Source organism: Eschrichtius robustus, chromosome 3, assembly GCF_028021215.1.
Source record: "Eschrichtius robustus isolate mEscRob2 chromosome 3, mEscRob2.pri, whole genome shotgun sequence".
Classification (NCBI taxonomy): domain Eukaryota; kingdom Metazoa; phylum Chordata; class Mammalia; order Artiodactyla; family Eschrichtiidae; genus Eschrichtius; species Eschrichtius robustus.
In genome coordinates this window covers 1,688,804-1,709,045 of record NC_090826.1, presented here as the reverse complement: position 1 = coordinate 1,709,045, position 20,242 = coordinate 1,688,804, and the positions used below count along the sequence as shown (strand labels likewise).

Sequence of the window (20,242 nt, the reverse complement as noted above, 5' to 3'; positions counted from 1 at the left end):
ACCGAGCTGGGCCCACGGACCTTGGTCTGGACTGTGTCGGCTGGTCATTCTTGCCTAGCTTCACAGGCCAACAGCCGCTGTCCTTCCTTTCTTGCTCATCACTGCACCCGCGGGTCACTCCTACCTGCTGCCGTCACACACCTGGCAACCTCGTGTTCCGCGGCCAGCCAAGAACTGAGACCCCAGCAGGCCCCTAGTTCCCAGCAGGCAAACTCCCCATTAAACTACTGCTGCCTAGCCGTGTTCTCGAGGCTTCAGAGCCGGGAAAGTGCGGAGAGGATAGCAATCCGCGGCTCCCACAGCCCCAGACCCACGATGCTCCGCGAAGGCGCCGGAACCTCGCCGCACCCACCCGCGCCAACACAAAGGAGCTCTGCACCCGCCTGTCCCGCGGACCCGGGCACACACCCGACCATCGCGACCCACGATGGAGACGCGGAGGGCGGGGCTCGGCCGGCGGCGGGCGCTGGGGCGGGCGGGAACCCGGGCTCCGGCCCCGGCCCCGAGGCCGCGCAGACCCAGCGAGCCACCCGCCCTCCCTCCCCACCCGCCGCCCGGAAAAGCATGTGTGTTGTTTTAAAGCACCAGGTTTGTGGTAATTTGTTACAGTGGCCACAGGAAAATAATACACGCAGTCTGGCTTTTTTTCCGCTTAATATAACTCATTTTGTTAGCTGAATAGAATCCCATGATTACGTAGCGATTCTTCAGCCGTCCCTCTGGTGGTGGGCATTTGGGGGGCGTCATAAACAGCCCTGTGGGGGACATCCAGGTCCTCAGTGCCCCCTTCCTGTCCTGCATTATTGCCTCTGCATGAACTCCCAGCAGCGGGGTCTCTGCTGCTTTTAAGGCAGTTGCTGTGATGATTTCCGAAAGTCCCAGCCCCACCCTGTCAACCCTGCATGGGGGAGGGGATGCTGGTTTTTGCTCATTTCAGGGCATCCTGGCCAGCTTTGAAAGACAGCTTGCTTCAATCTAGGCGTATCGCAGCGGGTGGAGGCTGTCACTCCCCGAGACCAGAGGCAGGTCCCGAGCCAGTGTCCCCTCGGCCTCAGAACCCCGCCAGCCACATGGGCTCTTCTGCCCTAATGGTGCCAGCTTCTTGGCAGACGGCCTGGCTGCCCTCCTTCCTGGTCTGAGGGGCCCCCTCTAGGCCTCTGTTCACTCAGTCCCCGGCCAGGAGAGGTGGCTTCTCGCGGACCACGCGGAGCAGGCCACAGCGGGAGAGGACCCGCCCCCCACCCCACCCCAGGCACGTTGCACCAACGCTGGTTCCAGCGGAACCGAGAAGCCTGTGATCCGAACAGGATGGTGCAGAAAACCCATCTCTGTGGGTATTAAAGGTCAGAACCCCTCTGCCATCCCTGGACCACCCCCAGGGTTAGAGCCTGGAAGTGGCGGCCAACTCAGTCTCCAGTCCAAGACCCATAGGAGCTGCAGGCTGTGTGGCCCTGATCAAGCCCCTGGCCCGCCTCCCTGGGTCTCCCCTCCCGTGCCGGGGAGCAGCCTGGGGTGGCCCAAACACCTCGCTGTGCACCGTCTACCTGACCAAGCTCCCCAAGGCCAAGGGTGGACGCTTGGAGGGCAGGCCAGCCAGGAGGGCGTGCGGCCATCAGCCCCTCAGCCCCACCCCCCCCACCCCTTTCACGGTGACATCTCGGACACCAGGTCCGAGGCCCCAGCTCCCAGTCCCTGCAGATGGCCTTTGTGCATCGGGGGTCCACTCTCCACCCAGCCTCCGGCATACACGGCAGGCCGCCTCCGCCGGGAGGACGGAGCTGTGCATGGAGCGCGGCCCCCCTCTGCTGGAGCCTGTGTGCAATGACCAGGGCAGGAAGCGGGTGGCCACCTTAATGGGGCTCAGGCCTTGGACCATGGGGCCCAGAAGGCAGACCCCCTTCAGCTGAACAGAGCTGCAGACGCGGCCCCCCCAAGGCCAGTGCTGACCACGGTCTGCATCTGCCGAGCGCTCACCGTGAGCAGGGCGTCCCTGAGCTGTCCCAGGGGGACAGTGTCCCTGACCCCCCGCAGCCGCGAGAGGGCATCGTTAGACTGTTTTATCGGGAAGGAAACTGAGGCACAGAGGGGCGACGCGGTGATCCGAGGTGAGGCTTGCTCGGGTGGGGGCCCCTCTCTCCAGAGGCCACTCCCCTCTGGACAGGGACCGCCACACAGGCATCAGGGTCATCAGTCACCCTCCGCCCACAGCCCAGGCAGAGAGACTGAGGCGCAGGCCCCGAGTCACCTGCTGGCCCAGTCGGGCGCTCTTCCCTCTGCAGCGTCTCGGTGTGGGGGCTGCTGGCCTGGGGCTCCTGGGAGGGAGGCAACTGGGGACAGGGAGGAGGAGCTGGGGTGGACTCCGGCAGGGGGGCCCAGCACCACCCTCACACCCCTAAGACTTCATCCCCAAAGCAGCTGTGGGGGGCCGGAAGCCCAGGTGGGGCGGGACAGGTGAGCGAGAGGCTCCCACTGCAGTCTCGTGGGGTCGCCCCGTGGCCTCCTTTCTGCCTGTTGCCGGGTCTCTCCTGGAACGCACCCCCCGGCCCCGCACCCCCATGGTCAACCGTCCTTCCAGCCGTCGCCCTCCTGGGTGCTTCCCCAAGCCCTCGCCGATGTGGGCTCTGCGTTCAAGGCCTGACCCCACCACCCAGTGTCCAGGGCCGCCCACACCACCAGAGGCCCCCGGCGGCCCAACACCCCTTCCCTGGCACCCGGGCCCGGCCGACACCGAGCCCAGCTCGGAGGTTTCAGGTCTCAGTCTCCGCCCCGACGGCCCCCCGGGGACGCCAGGTCCCGCGGGTGACCCGCAGGACTCGCTGTCCCAGGCAGACGAAGAGCTTCTTTCATCACGTCACAGGCGACTCCCCCCACTCTGAGGAGAAGGGCTGGTGGTCTCAGCAAAAGTAAACAGCAGGCCGACTGTTTATCTGTCCTGACGGCAAAAGCTGGGCCATTTCTGACCACCGTGCCGTCGCTCCTGAGCAGGGCTGCAGCAAGACACCGGCCGGGGCTCCAGCCAGGACTGCGCATCCGAGACTGAGCTCACCCCCGCCCCTCCCCGACGCCCGGCTCACTGGGGGCGTGGGGTCAGCACCCCTGCAGGCCTCCTGACACCCCAGCCCCCCAGCTTCCTGACCTCCACCCCACCCCTTGTCCCCCAGCGCCCCATCCCCCCGACCTCCAACCCCCAGCCCCATAGCCCCTTGTTCCCAGGACCACCCCGTGGCCCCAGCTCTCTGGTCCCTAGGCCCCAGGTCCCGGGCCTGGCACTCCAGCCCCGCCTATGCGCGTGGGAGAGGACCAGGATGGCCAGCCCACCTTCGCCCCCAGGAAATCCTCCACACTGTGATTCACGTGAGCCTGTCGACTGCCGTGAGCTCAGGGTCACGGCTACTAGGAGCAAACAGAGGCCCCTGAGGTTAAGGCAGGTGTCAGCTCTCACTCATAGCCTGGGCGTCCACACGCGCACACACACGTATGCACACTCACAGGTACAACGGGCACACACATGCGAACATGCGTATTTACACACAGCGTGCGCACATTCACACACACGTGGATACATCTGTGGCCACACTCAAATGCCCACGTACACACATGTGTGTGCATGCGCCCACATGAACGTATACACATGGGTGTACTGTATGCACAGACACACATGCACAGCACATGCACACGTACACACACAAATGCAGCCCCACACACTCGCATGCAGACACAGCACACACACGCACGTGCACAGAGAGCATCCATGTTTCCGGTGCTCTGAGAAGCTCAGGGTATCCCAGTGAGGAGGAGGAAGGGCAGAGGAGTGGGTGGATGGGCCTGGGTCTCTGCAGTGCTGGTTACGGGGGTCCTGAGATGCCCCCGAAGCAGCGAGGCCCCCAGTCAGCACCCAAGGGCCCGTCGGGACAGAGGGGAGCGGCACGTGTGGCCCCAGCTCTGAGTTAGGAAGGGCCTGGAGGCTTCTGTAACACCGCGGAGTGGGGAGCCCTGGAAGAGATGGACGCTGCACCCCCCCACCTGCCCAGACAAGCTCAAGACATGGTTGTGTTTGAGTCCGAGAGTAAAAAGCACTCTCAGATGTTCTGGCACACCACAATATTGTGGGATCAAGGTCAGAGCCGCCACAGCAGGCGAGAGCGTGTGGCCTTTGCGGGGAGTGGGGGCCTCGTCCCTGGGGCCATGGGAAGGCACTGGGCGGGGCTTCTCAGGGGAGAAACAGTGACAGGATGGGGCTCCGCTGACCAGCAGGCTCGGCCCAGGCAAGGCAACCCCGCTTTACGGGACCCCTGTATCTTGGCATCCCATAATACCACACTCTTTTTAAGACTCAAGACCCTGGAAGATGTGCGGGTGTACTGCCATGATTTCAGTGTTTCTAAAAATTCCAAACCTCACCTTTCACATCATGAGGTCAGGATCAATGCCTCAAATGCTCGGTTTATGCAAAAAGAAACCCACACAGAGCTTCCCAGAAGTCTAGACCGGCCGCCCTCAGGGCCCACAGTCTGCAGGCATGCAGCTGCAGCAGAAAGCATCTGTGTAGGAGGAGTCCCAGCTGCAGTCCAAAGGAGTCCCAGCAAGGTGAAGTTTGTGCTGGATGGCAGAGGGAGCGATATCTGTATAATTGCGTCAGAAACTCCATGCAGACCACACGAAACCCAGGGAACAAAGAGGAAACTCTCTCTAAACGACAATGATGACTTGCTGCCAGCACAAAAAGGGGAGTCCCTTAAAAACTGAGGGCTTCTCAAAGGCCACAGAACATGGCCTTTCTCCTCTCCCCTCATTGCCTCGTTTGCAAGCTGCTATTGCAAGCATCCCACAAAGGTGGAATCCTGCCCCTGACCCTTTGGATCTGGGGTGAAGGATGCAAGTCCAGAGCAGCCTGGGTGATCTGTGCTTTCTTTGTCTCTCTTTCTCTCTGTCTCTCTCCTCACCCTGCTTCTGCTCTGAGAACAGCTCAGACTGGCCTGTGGAGGAGGCTGAGGTGCCCAGCTTACAACCAGCCAACCCCCAAGGGTGGGGGGGACACAGCCTGGCCTGCAGGCTCCCCTACCTGATCCACTGCTGACCAAAGAGATGTGAACAATAGTCAGCACTGATTATTTAAGCTCCGAGTGTTGGGGTGGTTTGTTATGCAGCTGTAGCTAACTGATACAGACAGGTTCACTTGGAGACAGAAGGGTCAGAGACAGACATTTGGAGAAACAGCAATCTCCTCACCATTTTCTAAAGTATTGAGACACAGAAAGAGCTTTTGTCCAGCTGTTCTTACGTGCATTAACTTTTTGTACAAGATACTTTGTTTTAATCCCCATCCACCCCCACCGCACACCACAGCTGCTACGGCCCAGGGGTCTTGTCCTTAAAAAGACCTTAAAAAGTTAAACATGTCCTTAAAAAGTTAAAATCCAGCTCTTCTTCCTTAAGCTCTTGATTAACACGCAGAAACCTTACCATCATTTTCCTGACTTTAAAATTGCAACCATGGGACTTACCTGGTGGTGCAGTGGTTAAGAATCCGCCTTCTAATGCAGGGGACGTGGGTTTGATTCCTAGTCGGGAAACTAAGATCCCACATGCCTCAGGGCAACTAAGCCCGTGCACTCTAGAGCCTGCGCACCACAACTGGAGAGAAGCCCACGCACCTCAACAAAGGGTCCACACACATGCCGCAGCAAAAGATCCAATGCAGCCAAATAAATAGATATTTTTCAATAAATAAATAGAATAAAAATTAAGAAAATAAAATTGCAACCATAATTTTTAAAGGAGGGAGAGTAATTAAATGCTTGTAAACATTTTAGACATTAATAAGGGAATAAATTGTATTTCCTCTTAAAATATTTCCATATTCTGATGAAACAAACCTCCCCAAGTACTTGTTAAATAACCCTTATAATTCCAATGAATTAAATTGATAAATATAGAAAAATCTTTAAATTCTCTTCAAATTCCAATACAGTTCACACTTAGTAAAGTTATCTTATGTCATTCAGCTTAAAATTACAAACCTGAATCAATTATTTATAATTTGAAAGTAGAAGCCCAGGGCTACTCTGTCGGACACTCTAATACACCAAATTCTCTTAAATATTGCAAGTACATAAAATACCAAAAAGAAATTATTTCTAAATTTAACAATAAGCTGTGGATAGTTTTGCTTTACTGTCATCTCCTTGCTGGATTCCTGTTCTCCGAGGGGACAGAGTTGGTTACTCACCAGGGAACGATGACTTGCCCACTCCCAAGTGACCTTTCTCATGATCCAAGCGGCTGAGCTTTTTATAGCCGCCGTGCAGTGGGCTCCAGCCCTAAAAAGGGATGGTCTCACAGTCCAAGCCCGTGGGTTTAAATCCGGTCATCACTCAGTGCCCCTAGGGAAGCTGGCCACTCCTGCTCAGACTGGGGCTGGCCTCATTCCTGGAATCCAGCTGGTCAAGACCAGCAGAGCCCAGCAGAGCTGCGGCCAACCAAGCCTTCACGTGATACAGCCGAGAAAGAAACAGCTGTCGCGAGTCACTGAGATGCTGGGCGGGGCTGTTCCTGCAGGCGAAGCGACCACCGCACCTGTCTCCGCTCCTCTGGAAACACTGAAGCATCTTCTGAGCCTGAGCGGAGGACACTGGACACCATCGTCACGTCCTTCAGCCCCGTCGCACGCTCTCACTCAGCTTGGATTCGCCTCACCTTGCCCCCGGGGGCAGGACCACAGCTCCTACAGGAAATAAAATGGCTCTGGATTCTGCCATCTCCCTTGGCTTCAGATCCTGCTGACGGTAGCGACACTGACGTCTACGTAGAATCACGTCAGTCACTGGGCAAGGGACTCCTGGATTTACTGTGCTTCGCAGGCACTGCGTTTTTCACAAACTGAAGGTTGGTGGCCACCCTGCACCGAGCAAGTCTATCGATGCCATTTTTCCAACAGCATTTGCTCGTTTCATGTCTCTGCGTCACATTTTGGTAATTCTCGCAATATCTCAAACGTTTTCTTTATTATTATATTTGTTATGGTGACCTGTGATCTCTGATGTTACTGTTGTAATTGCTTTGGCACATTTTAGCAATAAAGTATTTTTTTGGTGAAGGTATGTACATGGTGTTTTTAGACAAAATGATATTGCACATTTAGTAGACTACAGTGTAATATAAACATAACTTTTATACGCACTAGGAAACCAAAGACTTCGCATGACTTGCTTTATTGCAATAGTCGCTTTATTGCTGTGGTCTGGAACCGAACCCGAAAGATCCCCAAGGTGCCCGTGGTGAGTTCCAAAATCACACCTTGCAGCATCTCCCAGATGGCCTCGGCAGCATGTCAGGAAGCCCTATGGGTCAGGGGGGTGGTTTCTGATTAAAGGTACCTGGCAGAGGCTTTGTTCACCCTTCGGGAACGTCCTAACACGTTAGACTATTAAAGGCTCTGAGAAGTCCTGCAATGAGAAAACCCGTTTACTTGTATTTAACCCTGTATTTTCCCCACCATGTTACATTGTTTTCATGTACCCCTGTTGAAGACTGTATTATTTGTTCACAATTATCTGTTTCCCCCCAGTTCCCAAGCTCCCCACGGTCAGAGCTTCTCCACCCTCCTGACTTGGGGCCTGGCCACTTTGCTTCAGCTGAGGGAGGTGGAGTGCGTGTGCTGTTTGCTGGACTCCGGCCTCTGGCTCCTGCCCTCCAGTTCTCATGGAATGTGACCAAGAAATAAGCAGCTGTTGTGAGTCTCTGAGATGCTGGGCGTGTCTGTGCTGCAGCCAAAGCTGACAGATGCAGAAAGTGGTACCCGAATGATGACCGTGACAGCATCGTGACATTGGCTTTGGTGTAGAGAAAACTCATAGGAGGCTGCAAGAGCGGAGACCATGTCACGATGTAGCCAAACAATCCCTGAAACAGATGCCTGTGATGACTGGGAGGGCAGACCCCCCACCCAGTGAGCACGTGGCCCTGGGGAAGAGACTCAGAGGCAGGTCCTCGGCACTGAGTTGTCCTCAATCGGCTGCCTCTGATCGAAGGTACCACAAGAGGAGGGTCTGTTCACGGAAGGGGGAAAGGGGCATCCAGAAATTCTGGGGTCCAAGATGCCCCTTGGCATCCAGAAATTCTGGGGTCCTTCTCTTGAATAAAAGCGAAAGATTTCAGATTAAGACTCAGCCTGGCGACAAAGACCAGATCGGAGAACAGGGTGCCCGCCATCTGATGGGGTGGAGGTGCTCTTAGCAGGAAACTGAGGTGAAGAGGACACACCTGGAAAAGCCTGTGCTGGTCTCAGCTCTGCTCAGCCTGATTCCACACCACCCCCACCTTCTCTTTCCAGACCCCAGGCCGAAGGGTAGCCTTCCTCGGGGCCGTGATGATCTCGTGTGAGGTGTGGCGGGCAGGATAATGACCCCCCAAACACATACACACCCTGATGCCTGGAATCCATGGATACGTGACCTGACACGGCAAAAGGAAGTTTGCAGATGGGATTAGGTGAAGGGTCCTGGGATGGGGGTTATCCTGGATTATACAGGTGAGTCCAGTGTCATCACGAGGGTCCCCAGGAACCAGGAGGATCCGAGTCAAAGAGAAGAAATGACAGTGGGAGCAGAGTTCAGGGGGGAGAGGACCCCGGGCTGCTGACTGTGAGGATGGAGAACGGGGACGTGAGCTGAGGAGAGCGGGCGCCTCTAGAAGCTGGAAAAGGCAAGAAACGGATTCTCCCTGGAGGCTCCAGCAGGAGCCCGCCCTGCCCACACCTTGATTTTAGCCCCGTGAGCCTATTGCGTACGTCTGAACACCAGAACTGTTAAGAGAATAAATTCTGCTTGTTCTCCGCACCTCAGTGTTTTTGTAGGAAGCTGATAGAAGGGGGAAGGGATGGGGGGCAAAGCCGATCCTGCATTTCGTCTCCTCCTGATGGAGCCACGGGGCACGTGCGCTCACACCCCATTCGCCAGAGCTTGTCACGTGGCCACACCTGAAGCCCGTGGGCCACAAAAGCCCGCTCCCCCACCGGGAAGCAGGCGCTCGGGTCCCGCCCTCACCCCACCGGTGAGGTTGTGCTCACAGAGCAGGATCAGGGCCCTCAGTCAAGGAAACCGCGCCGACCACCGGCAGGTCTCAGGCCTGGGGGAAGGGGTCCAGACTGTCAGACCAGGGGGCACAGAGAATGCTGTGCACTCAGCCCGGGGCTGCTGGCCCCCAGGTTCCACGGGGTCCCCAAAGAGCCCTCCTGCACCCACAGCATCAGGACCCCAGGGCGATCCTCACGCGTGGGTCTCGGGGCCGCATTCCAGATCCAGTGAATCGACCTCACCTGCCCGTGGAGCCCGGGAACCTCCTTTGTTCAACGGCCTTTAGGGTGAGGCCAGAGGCCCAAGAACGTGGGGGCTGCCATGGCAGAGTTTGGATTCGGGTAGAGGCATGGGGCCAGACCACAGGTGACCATCCTCAGGTCTGTGTGCCCCTCGCCAGCGCCATTCCTTAGCCCTCAGGGGCACAGGGGTGGAGGGGCTGGCATCCGTGCTCTTGAAGAGGTCCCCCTGCACGTCGGGGTGGCCACTGTCCCCCTGTGCTCCTTGGTCACCACCTCCCTGCTTCCCTTGAGAGAGGCTGGCACACACAGATGTTGGCACGTCCCGCATGGGGCTGTGCCATCACCCTGGGTCCCTCCAAGGTGGGAGGGCACGTATAGCAGACCGCAGCCCCCCACAGCCAGGCCGACCAGGCGGGGCCAGCCGAGGCCAGGTGACCCAGCAGAGGAGGTGGGTGAGGGGGGCTTTCACTGCTGGTTCTTCTTCAGGGAGGGCCAGCACCCTGTGGGGTGTCCACGGCGAATTCTGCCCGTGCCGAGTACTTTGTATGTACTAGGAGTGGTGCCGGGGGTCCCCTCCCAGAGGACCAGCCCCCCCTTCTATGGGGGGGGCACAGGGGACCAAGAGAGGAGCTGAAGCTTCCCACTGTGGGAGCCAACATGGCCCTGTTGCCCAGCTCTAGAGTTTTCTACGGGCATCAAGGTCCCAGAGCCAGGCTCGCGGCAGCAGCACCGCCCCAGCACCCCTACCGGCGACAGTCCAGAACCTCCCCCATCACTGGTTACCCGAGTGAAGAAGCGTCTTGTCAACCCCTGCCCCTACCCCTCACGCGTTACCCCCAACTCAGAACCTTAGTGCACCTGTTCCCTGGAGGCTTAAACAGGACTTTGCTTTCTCACAGTCTGGAGGTTGGAAGTCCGAGACCCAGGTGTTGGCAGGTTGGTGCCCCTGGACTCTGTGAGGGAGAATCTGGTCCAGGCTTCTCCCCAGCTTCTGGTGTTGCCGGCAACCCTTGGCATTCTGTTCCGTGGCTTGTAGATGCATCGCCCGCTCCCTCTCCTCCGTGCTCACGTGGCGTCTCCCTGTGTGTGTGTCTGTGTACAGATTTACCCCTTTTTACAAGAACGGTCCTATTGGAGTGGGGCCCGCCCTAATGACCTCCTCTTCACTCAGTTACCTCCATAAAGATCTCATCTCCAAATATGGCTGAATTCTGAGGTAGGGGAGGGTATGACTCCAGTACATCTTTTGGGGGGACACGATTCCACCACTACACTTAGTGAACAGTTCTCCTTAAAGACCCTCTCACCTCCTCCCCCACGCCCGTTTCCTGGTTGCCGTAGAGAACGGAGCTTCCTGGGGGCCGTCCTGGACTCTAACACCCCCGCCCCCCAGAGCCACCCCATCAGGACCACACAAGCGGGTGCTGGCATCTCCTCCTCACACGCTCCAAGGGGCCGCCCGACAGCCTCTGACACCGTGGACCCCGGAGGCGCAGGAGAACACCCACACGGGCAGCCTCACGTTCCACGCCCCTAGCCCAGCACCCGCAGTGTCCACGCCCACGTGGTCCCCCATCCTGTGCATCTGCTGGCCCTGCGATTCCTTCCGTATCCCTCGAGGGCAGTGCTGAGCCCACCCCGAGATCATGGGGGAGGGGCTCCAGGAGAGAGGGGTGTCCTGCAAGGCACCTGCCTCAGCTGAGGTCTCTGGGTGGCAAGGGGAAGGGCCTGTGCTCTTCTAGGGGTCAAGGGTCTGCCTCTGCTGCCAGAGGACTAGGGACCCTCGGGCCCAGAGCCTCAGGTGCCCCCACCGCGTGTCCCCAGCCGGGTTCTCGGGGTCCTGCTCCTCTGCTATTACAACCCCACCCATGTCACAGGAGACCCTCAGAGGCCAAGCACCCAGCCACCCTTGCAGCCCTGCCACCCACCGTTATGTCCTGGGCCTGCTTTCAGCGGGGTCTGCCCGCAGTTTCAAGGGAACTTGGTAAGACCGCGTCCCTCCCCGTCCCACTGCCCTGTCATCCATCAGCCACCCTAACCCACAGCCTTCTCTCGCTGAGGCTTTCAGCACAGGACACAGAGGCTGTCCTGCCACGGTCCCCATCGACGCTGTTACCCTCGCTCAAGTCACTGCCACAGTCACTGCACGCCCAGCCTCTCACCTTCCACCTGTACCTCCGCCCCCGCTGAGAGCCTTAGCCCCACCAGGGCCCCAGACCAACGAGAGATCAGCTCCAAAACGTCTTCCTGATGGTCTGCCTTCCAGGGCCACCTGGGTCTGGGCCCTGTAGAAAACACAGCCTAATAGGGAGGCTTTGGGGCTGCTATCTAACCAGGGAGCAGTGGGGAGGGAAGTGGAGGCGGGTGGCCACCAGGTCAGGCCCCCATGGCACAGCGGCCTGTGCCCGGGGCCGTCCCTCCTGCAGGGAAGGGGAGGTGACCATCCACTGTCTCAGCTCCCCGCCCTCAGGGTGTTCCCTTTGCAGACTCTGGGCACCGCCCTGCGGCAGCGTCAGCAGGATGCCCTCCGGGGCCGGGAGGTGTCACAGCTCACACCTCCGTGGGCTGGGAAGAGAGCAGCTGTGGCTGGAGCGTCTGCGTGGAGTGTGGGGATATCTGAAACAGCAGGTGCAGAACCCAGAGGCCGGGGCCCAGGCTTGCCCAGGGTGACACTCGGACAGGGTCATCGCTGGCCATACAGCCAGGGCTGGATGGGGAGGCCCCATCCCCGTTAGTCAGCACCGGACAGCAGCTCAGGTGATGTGCGGGCAGGAGAGTGAAGTAAGAGGCATTAAGAGGAGGAAGGAAAGCCAAGTGCTTCCAGGGGCATGACCCAGTGCCGGAAAATCCACCAGAATCAGTTAAAGGCTGTTCTAAGTCACGGGAAAAGTCAGCCATGTGACCTGGCCAAAATTAATGTAGAGAAGCCCATGGCTCTCTTACAGGCAAACAACCCACCCGAAGCTACAATGGAAGAAAATGTCTGTGTAAAATAGCAACTGGTAAAAAAGATTAAGTAGCTCGGGGTGACTCAGAAATGTGCAAGATCTAGATGAAACTGGCCAGCCTTCCTGAACTAATCAGTACATTTAATAAAAAATCCCCCTAAAATAGATAAACAACAAGGACCCACTGTATAGCACAGGGAACTATATTTAATACCTTGTAATAACCTATAATGGAAAAGAACCTGGAAAAGAACAGATACATATATGTGTCTAACCGAATCATCTTGCTGTTCACCTGAAACTGACACAACATTGTAAATCAACTGCACTTCTATTAAAAAAAATTTTAATGCACCTAAAATATGCCATGCAGCTTTTTATCGGAACCAATCAGATTTTAAAGTCCACACAGGGGACTTCCTTGGTGGTGCAGTGGTTAAAAATCCGCCTGCCAATGCAGGGGACACGGGTTTGAGCCCTGGTCCGGGAAGATCCCACACGCTGCGCAGCAACTAAGCCCGTGCGCCACAACTACTGAAGCCCACGCGCCTAGAGCCCGAGCTCCGCAACAAGAGAAGCCACCGCGATGAGAAGCCCGTGCACCACAACGAAGAGTAGCTCCCGCTTGCTGCAACTAGGGAAAACCCGCGTGCAGCAATGAAGACCTAACGCAGCCAAAAATAAATAAATAAATTTTTAAAAATAAATAAAATAAAGTCCACACGGAAAGGGAAGCATGAAAGAATGCCCAAATCTGGCTCACTGGCTGGTCTTGTGAGCTATCAATGGTTTATGCACATTTTAATGGTTGGAAAATATCAAAAGAAGAGTAGTCTTTTGTGACACAGGGAAGTAATGAGATGTAGGTGTCAGTGTCCATAACTGCAGCTTTACTGGCACACAGCCGGTCCACCTGCTGACCTTTGTCTGTGACCACCTCTGTGCCCCAACGGCAGAGCTGGCTTGTGGCAACAGAGACCTGACCCGTGAATCGTAAACTCCTCACTCTCGGGGCCACCCCTGCTCTGGAGTACCACGCAGCCAGACTTGGCCCCAGCTCCCCAGGGCTCCCTGAGTCCTGCTGCATGCCAGGCTGTGCCAGGCTCTGGGAAGACGGGGGTCTGGGGTTGTGGGGTTCCCTGCCCTGGTGAGCTGACCTTCCAGCCAGAGAGATAGACAGTAAAACATGTGACGGGGTGGGTTCTGGCTGGGGCACCCAGGCAGGCTCTCTGGGAGGAGAACCCTAACAGACTCAGAGTGGCACAAGCGAGCCACACCAGCATCTGGAGGGCGGGTGCTTTGGGAGACGGGAGAGGCAGGTGCAAAGGCCCCGGGGCAGGAACGCCCCTGGAGAGCGGTGCAGTCAGAGCGGGGACCCAGGGCTCACCAGACACCACGGTGACCCCCTCACAGGGCTGTTCTGTGGCGGAAGGGGGTGTAAGGCACAAGAGGCAGCACAGAGCTGGACCCATCATAGGAGCTGGTGAGGAGTAGGACCCGCCGTTGGCCGAGGAGCTGCGGGTCCAGGACAGGGAGGAGGTGCAAACCTGGAGAATCTGGACTTTGTGTTGACAAGGACTGTCCTCTAGGCCGAGCCTCAGACGGCCTCCTGGAGCCCCGTCCCCCACTAGGCCTTGTCCTTGGGCCCTGCCTTCAGCCTGCCCAGCCCAGGGGTAGCAAGAATCCCCCCTGAATCAGTGAGGGGAGAGTGGCCCCAGCCCTGAGACCTGATCAGTGTCGATATCCGATCAAATTCCTTCTCCCCCACCCTGATGTCCCCCACCCTGGCCTCCCTTCAGCAAGAATCCCCCCCCCCTTAGTGTTTGCTCTTCTAATTTTCCACGCCCTCCCCAGTCCTGCTCTGCGGCTATAGCTCGCCCTGTCCTGTTGTATGCGGACGGGAGCCTGACCCCTCTCCCCTGCTGCAGCAGTCCTGAGGGAAGACCTCCTTACCATCCGAACAAGGGTCAGAGTGATGCCTTCTCTGACAGCAACCCCCCACCCTGGTCTCGCCCGGCCCCAGCCAGAGCCTCAGCTCTCCCTGACCATCCCGAGACCGCAGCCCACGTCCGAGAGGGGCCCTACCCTAGACACTGCCAGGGGCCAGCCTGAGACTCGGGGCACGCCTGTTCATCGAGCCACAGTGCGTCCGATCATGGCGCCAACCCCACGAGGGCGCCCACCACCCCCGCCAGGAGGGCAGCTCGGCCCGACTCCATTAATCTAACGCTCGCTCACGTGTCAAGGTGCACAGCAATTTCTGTAAAAATGATCTGCCTGCTAATTAGGCTGTTTATAACTTGTTTCCCTGGTCGCTAATGATAATTAACATGCAAATTAGCTCGGGGAGGGAAGGCTCTGGGGCCCCCAGTTCATTACCACGTTAATTACTGTTTGCATACTTAAGCATCACAGATATAAATGGCGGCATTTAGTGTAATGGGCAAGATGATAATTATACCAACGACATTTTGAAAAGTCATTTTGCTGTGTTATTTTTCTGTGTGATTAATGCTTCCATGCCTGGTTGATAAACTTCGTTAGTTCAAACCAATACAGGCTCCGTACACAAACCGGCCAGCAGGCGCAGCCCATTAATCTCCCCCCATTCCCCTGATGGCTACAAAGTTTCGGAGGAAGGAAAACGGCAAAGGAGAAAGTTGGGCAGCTTTGGGGGAAGGAGAACTTCCCGAACTTCTTGCTTTTAAGCAGCTGGTTCCTTGGAATCTGCTCTCACAGCCACGGCAGCTGGTAACTGTTTAAGGTGCTGAATTTGGGCAGACCTGTGACTCGAGGCCAGCCTCCTCTCAGGGAGCCGGGCCGGGCCTCACTCCTTCCTTTCTTCCTACCCTCCCTCCTTCTCTCCTTCTTTCTGTCCCTCCTTCCCTCCTTCCCTCCCACCTGTCAGGCAGGAGCCTGCTGGGAAGTGGCAGCCCTGTCCTGCTGGAGCCAACATTCCAACAACAAAATCCCATAACAGACAAGAGGATTATGCTGGGCAGTGAAGCAGGTGAGGGAGCAGAGGGGAACAGGGAGCTGTTTTACATGAAAGGGGGTCAGAGAAGGAAGTGAGGGAGGACGTGTGGCAGCAGAGGGGCAGGCAGTGCAAAGGCCCTGGGGCAGGAACAAGCTTGTCAGGGTACGGCGTGGGGCGGGCCCAACAACGGGGCCAGTGTGGCTTGGCCGAATGACCAGGGTGCTGGGCGGGGCAGGTCCCAGGGGCAGGAGCTGTTGGTTTAGGGGAGCCCCAGAAGCCTCCCTGATAAAAAGAGGGGCCTTCTCCATCAGCCTAGGACCTCAACATCGCACACCTGCTCCTTCTAAAACGAGAGCTTCACCCACAATGGTGCCCCTAAGGCGGAGGCGCCCTTGGCAAGCCACAGCCACTGTAATTGAGATTAAAAGACAGGTGGGCGATGGGTGAGGAGAGCAGTGGGGACGCACCTCGCCCGCTGCATTATTGATGGAGGGATGGTGATCCGGACAGGCGTGGTCCCCGTGCCGGCCTGAGGGCTGCTGGGCCTGCAGGAAGCTTGCGGCGAGGCCAGCAGAGGGAGGGGTCCATGCCCATGGGTGGTCAGCAGAGAGGGGGAGGGGCCCGAGAGGAGGGGTCTCCCCGTCCCAGGCTCCCGGCTCCAGACTCCAGAGGACTGTGCGGCCTGCAATTCCTGCCGATCTGGCAGGAGGGATGAGAAGCTGAAATTTCATCTGGTGACGACCAATCCCCGGCCCACCCCGGTCCCCTGGATCCCAGCGGTGTCCCTGTGGTGTCCCCCACTGCTGTTCTGGTGTGTTCGGCCACTGCTCCACAGGTGAGCCTCCAGGGCTGAGAGGGGGCTGCTCAGAGCCGGGGGTGGGTGCGGGGGGGGCGGGTCGTCCCGAGCCCTGGCAGCCAGGGGGCTCTGGTGGCTCACACACCCTGGGAGCGCACCCTGAGGAGCACAGGATGGTGGGGGTCGCTGAGCCCAGAGAAATGACCAGAGCTGCTCCTGGCGCCTGGGGAGAGAGGAGAGCACCCCTGAGAGCCCAAGGTCAGCTTTGGGGGAGCTGGGTGCAGTCACAGGCTGTTGCTAAGAGCCCCCCTTTCTGACCGAGGTCGGTGGAGAAGCAGGGAGCCTGCCTTGCTGGCCGGTGCCTGGGGAGGAGGGGGCAGGCATGTTGGAGGCCAGTAGGCTGGGGATCCCAGGAGAGCTCCCAGGGAGACAGGAGGGGCTACACGGGCCCTCCCCTCCCCCGTGTGCAGGGTGGACAAGGCCAGCTTGCCTCCAGGGCCCCTACTTGGAGCCTTGGCCGTGGAGGCGGCTCACGGGCTTCAGGAGGCCCAGCCTCACCACCCCCCCGGCCGAGGAGCCTCTGGCCCTCCCGGGGCCACAGCAGAGTCTGCAGGCAGCGCCACAGCAGGAGCAGGACCAGACCCAGCACCCACCTCCCGATTTCTGGGCCCAGCGCTGGGATCAGGCCTGACCTTGGGGAGGCAGGTGCAAAGGCAGGGAATGGGCCAGGGTGAGTAAATGCACCTGCTTTTGTGGAGGTGATGGGTGAACTGATGCCCCCCGGCCCCTCTCAGAGGAGCCCCTGGGGAGGGGCTCGTGAAGATTCAGAATGAGCTCCTGACAGGGCCGGGGAGCTGGTCCCCGGGCAAGCGACCCCACTGCTCCGTGTCTTTCCATACAAAGGGCCCAGGAGTGCCCGGCACACCCCACCTCGAAGGAGGTACAAGCCACGCAAGTGCAAGGTCAGCCTCAAGGCCGTCACCAACCGTCCACTTTCATGAGCTGCTTTTATCCCCAACTTCTCTGCCGTGCTTCTGCTCACACCGAAGACGGTTCTGGAAACGGGGCCTCAGCGCTCTCTCCAGTTGGTGGGCCTGTATCCCAGTCAGGGCTGTGACCGGGACGGTATCTGGAAAAGGGACTGTGACATGGGCGCCCACGTCCCTTGGGGCAGCCATCGCATGGCCATCTCAGGGAGCGTAGGGGTCCCTGCGGGGCACCGGGCGGCCCCCCTAAACCCGCCCGGGTCTGACCGCAAACACTGGGGCGGCTGGGCAGGCAGAGCGTCCTCACGGGGGGCAGCAGCGGCGCTCGGAGGCTGTCGGCTCAGGGTTGCTTCTTGCTCCATTCCTGGCTCCGTGGGGCACCCATCCAAGCGTGTTCAGTTGGAGCCTTAACGCTTCCATCACAATGACACCCCGTGTGCCCCTAAAACTGTGGATGAGTCACAAACTCCCCACAAAGATGTGGCCTGGCCTGGCGTGTCAAGGTTTTGAGGGGCACAGCAGTGTGAAGGGCAAGTGCACTGAATCACCTCCATCTGGGTACCGGTCAGAAATGGCGAGAACCCCACTGTAACGGAGAGAAAGCGGCTTCTTTTTGAATTCAGTTGTCACACCACGGCCTGAAGCAACACACATCTGCACACAGGATACCTGCGCCTGGTCCAGCATCCTAAAGTTGCCCTGGGGTTACCTGTATCCAGGTGTGCTGCTCCCAGGTAGGGTCTGCGATCACAGCTTCCGGCCCACTGAGACCACTGGGCTCATCCGGCCAGCGCCCGAGGGTCCACGGGCACCATGTGCCAGGGCAGAGGCTCGGGGGACCAATCAGGCTAATGTGATGGCGAATGTCAGGCAGGACTGCCGCCTCCATGCCCCGGGCCCTTCCCACAGCCCTGTGACAGCCCAGCTCCATTACCACTCTTGCCTAATTAGGGTAATAAAATGAAAGTAATCAAAACCATGGGAGATCTCTCACCGCTCAGCTCGGGTATTGTGCCTTTGTGAATGTCAAGGAGCTAAAGAACAGGCCAGGAGCCGGACCGGGGGGCCAGACCCTGCTGACCACACCTGCCTGACCCTTGCAGACCTTGAGCCCAGACTCTGACTCTGCCCATGGAGCCCTCCCTAAAGGGCTGGTGGGCCACATCCCAGGGGCCAGGACCCTGGGGAGGACATCAGAGGCAGCACCCCCCTCCCCTGCCCCTGCCCACCCTGCCCCACAGCATCCAGTGCCCTAGTGGGCACTCCACCTGATTCCCTGAGCCCCACAGAGGACCGGGGTTTCCTGGCATCTGGGAACCTTGACATCTTGAATTGGGAGGGGCCCTAGCCCCAAACAGGACCACGTCTCCAGGGACGTGCAACTCAGCAACCTGCCCAGGGGCCCCTGCCAGGGCTGGGCTCAGCGTCTCGGACCCCAGTGCACCAGCACCGCCCCAGCAGCCGTGCCCACCTCTGCACCTCTTCACACTTACCCTCCTTGCTGCTGGGAGGGGGTGAGTCCTAAAATATCACCCCCACCCCATGCTGCCGGCCCTCCTGCACTACAGTCCGGGTGACCCTGGGCCAGCAGGTGCATGTCACAGCCCCTTAGGGCCACCTTCTGGGCCTCATCTCAGGAAGGAACAGGCCCTCTGCTCAGGAGGCCATTGGGAGTGGAGGTGGCTGGGTGTGTACACAAGGGTCTGGTCTGTCTGCCCGGCTGGGAGTAGCCTGTGGGGAGGGAGACCCAGGGCCAGTAGGAAGACCTACAGGAGCCCAGGTGGTCGGGGCGACTTGGGGGCCGGCTTCCTAGGAAGCAGCCTGCAGGGGGTGCACCAGCCTATAGAAAGGGGCCCTGAACCAGCGCGACAGTTCTGGGGATGGCAGGAGCCCAGGGCTCCTGCACCTCCCTGGAGCTCCTTCCTCACCTGTGAGGGTCATGAGGACGCGTGTGCGGCTAGCCCCAGACTGCGGGCAGCTCCTGCCAGGGAGCCCCATAGCCCCCACCCTCCTCCCCAGACTCGGGGCTCAGGCTGCCCAGAGCCTGGTCCTGGGGTGGCGTCTCTCCCCTCCCCTCCCTGTGCTCTGGTGGGGCAGGGTCGGCGGGGCGCAGCGGGCCTGGGGGACTGGGCGGGGTCCGGTGCGGGGGCGCGCCTGGCCGCTGGGGGCGCCGCTGAGCCGCCGAGCCGCCGGGGTGTTGACGGTGTCCCGGGAAACGGACCCGCCCTCCGGACCCGGGCGCAGCGGCGGTGGGCGCCTCTGGAAGCCCAGCCGCGCGGACCCTCGGGCAGAGCCGCGTCCACCGCCCCTCCACCCGGCCGCCAGCAGGTGTGGTGGCTCGAGCCTTTCCCTTCCCCGCGCGCCCCGCACAGTCTCGGCGCACAGGCGAGTGTGAGCGCGTTTGCACATTGGGGGGCGCCTGTGTGTGCACATGCGTGTGAGTGCGTGCGTGTGTGTGCACACTCGTGTGTGTGTCTGTGTCTCAGTGTGTGTCGGGGAGCATACATTGGGTGGGGGGCTTGTTTGCAGGCACTTTGGGATCCAGGAGAGAAAGGGCCACAAGCAATTGGTTCTTCAGGTCAGAAGGTTTGGGGACGGGGAGAGGCACGAGACAGGGCTGGTCCTGGAACTGACCTCAAGACCTGACCCTCTGGCCTGGGCCATCGTGGCTCCCCGCTGCCACCCAAGAGCCGGCCAGGTGCCCCTCACCACCCCAGCAACCGGCTCCCCCCCTCCGCATTGCCCCCGTGCGGGAGGTGGGCACCACTGTGGTCCTGAGGTTGGGTGAACAATAGAAACTTAGAGCCCTGAGAAGGCGTCGAGAAGGCCTGTGTGAGCTGGATTGATGGGAGGGGGTCCCCCTTCCTGAGGGTCTCTGTGCTGGGAGGGGCAGCAGGTGGAGTGAGGGCCACCCAACTCCTCCCTGCGTGGATCCTCAGGGGTCAGATGTCCACAGAGGGCCCATTGCTGAGCGGGGTCACGGCCCCATTCTGCAGAAGAGGAAGCAGAGGCCTAGAGGCAAAGAGCCAGCTGGGGGCCTGGCTTGGGAGGCGTGCCCCAGCCCCATGGAGATGCCTGCAAGGCAGACACCCCCAATGCCTCTTAACAGTTGAATCCACCCTGCCTTCACTCGGGGGCTCTGCGCTGACCCTGGGGTCTCCATGGGGAGGGGCAGGAGGCCTCTCTGGAGCACGGCTAGGGGGCCGTAGGGCAGGTGGG

General features: G+C 59.2%; 1 protein-coding gene across 1 annotated transcript; it reads left to right on the top strand.

Moving 5' to 3' along the window:
- Nucleotides 1-315: 315 nt before the first annotated feature.
- Nucleotides 316-10,947, top strand: LOC137763107 (basic proline-rich protein-like). Its single transcript, XM_068541931.1, has 7 exons — nucleotides 316-595; nucleotides 1,170-1,343; nucleotides 1,507-1,668; nucleotides 1,830-2,105; nucleotides 2,398-2,799; nucleotides 2,986-3,354; nucleotides 10,658-10,947. The coding sequence occupies exons 1-7, from the start codon at nucleotides 316-318 to the stop codon at nucleotides 10,945-10,947; spliced, it is 1,953 nt and encodes a 650-aa protein (XP_068398032.1).
- The last annotated feature ends 9,295 nt before the right edge of the window (nucleotides 10,948-20,242 follow it).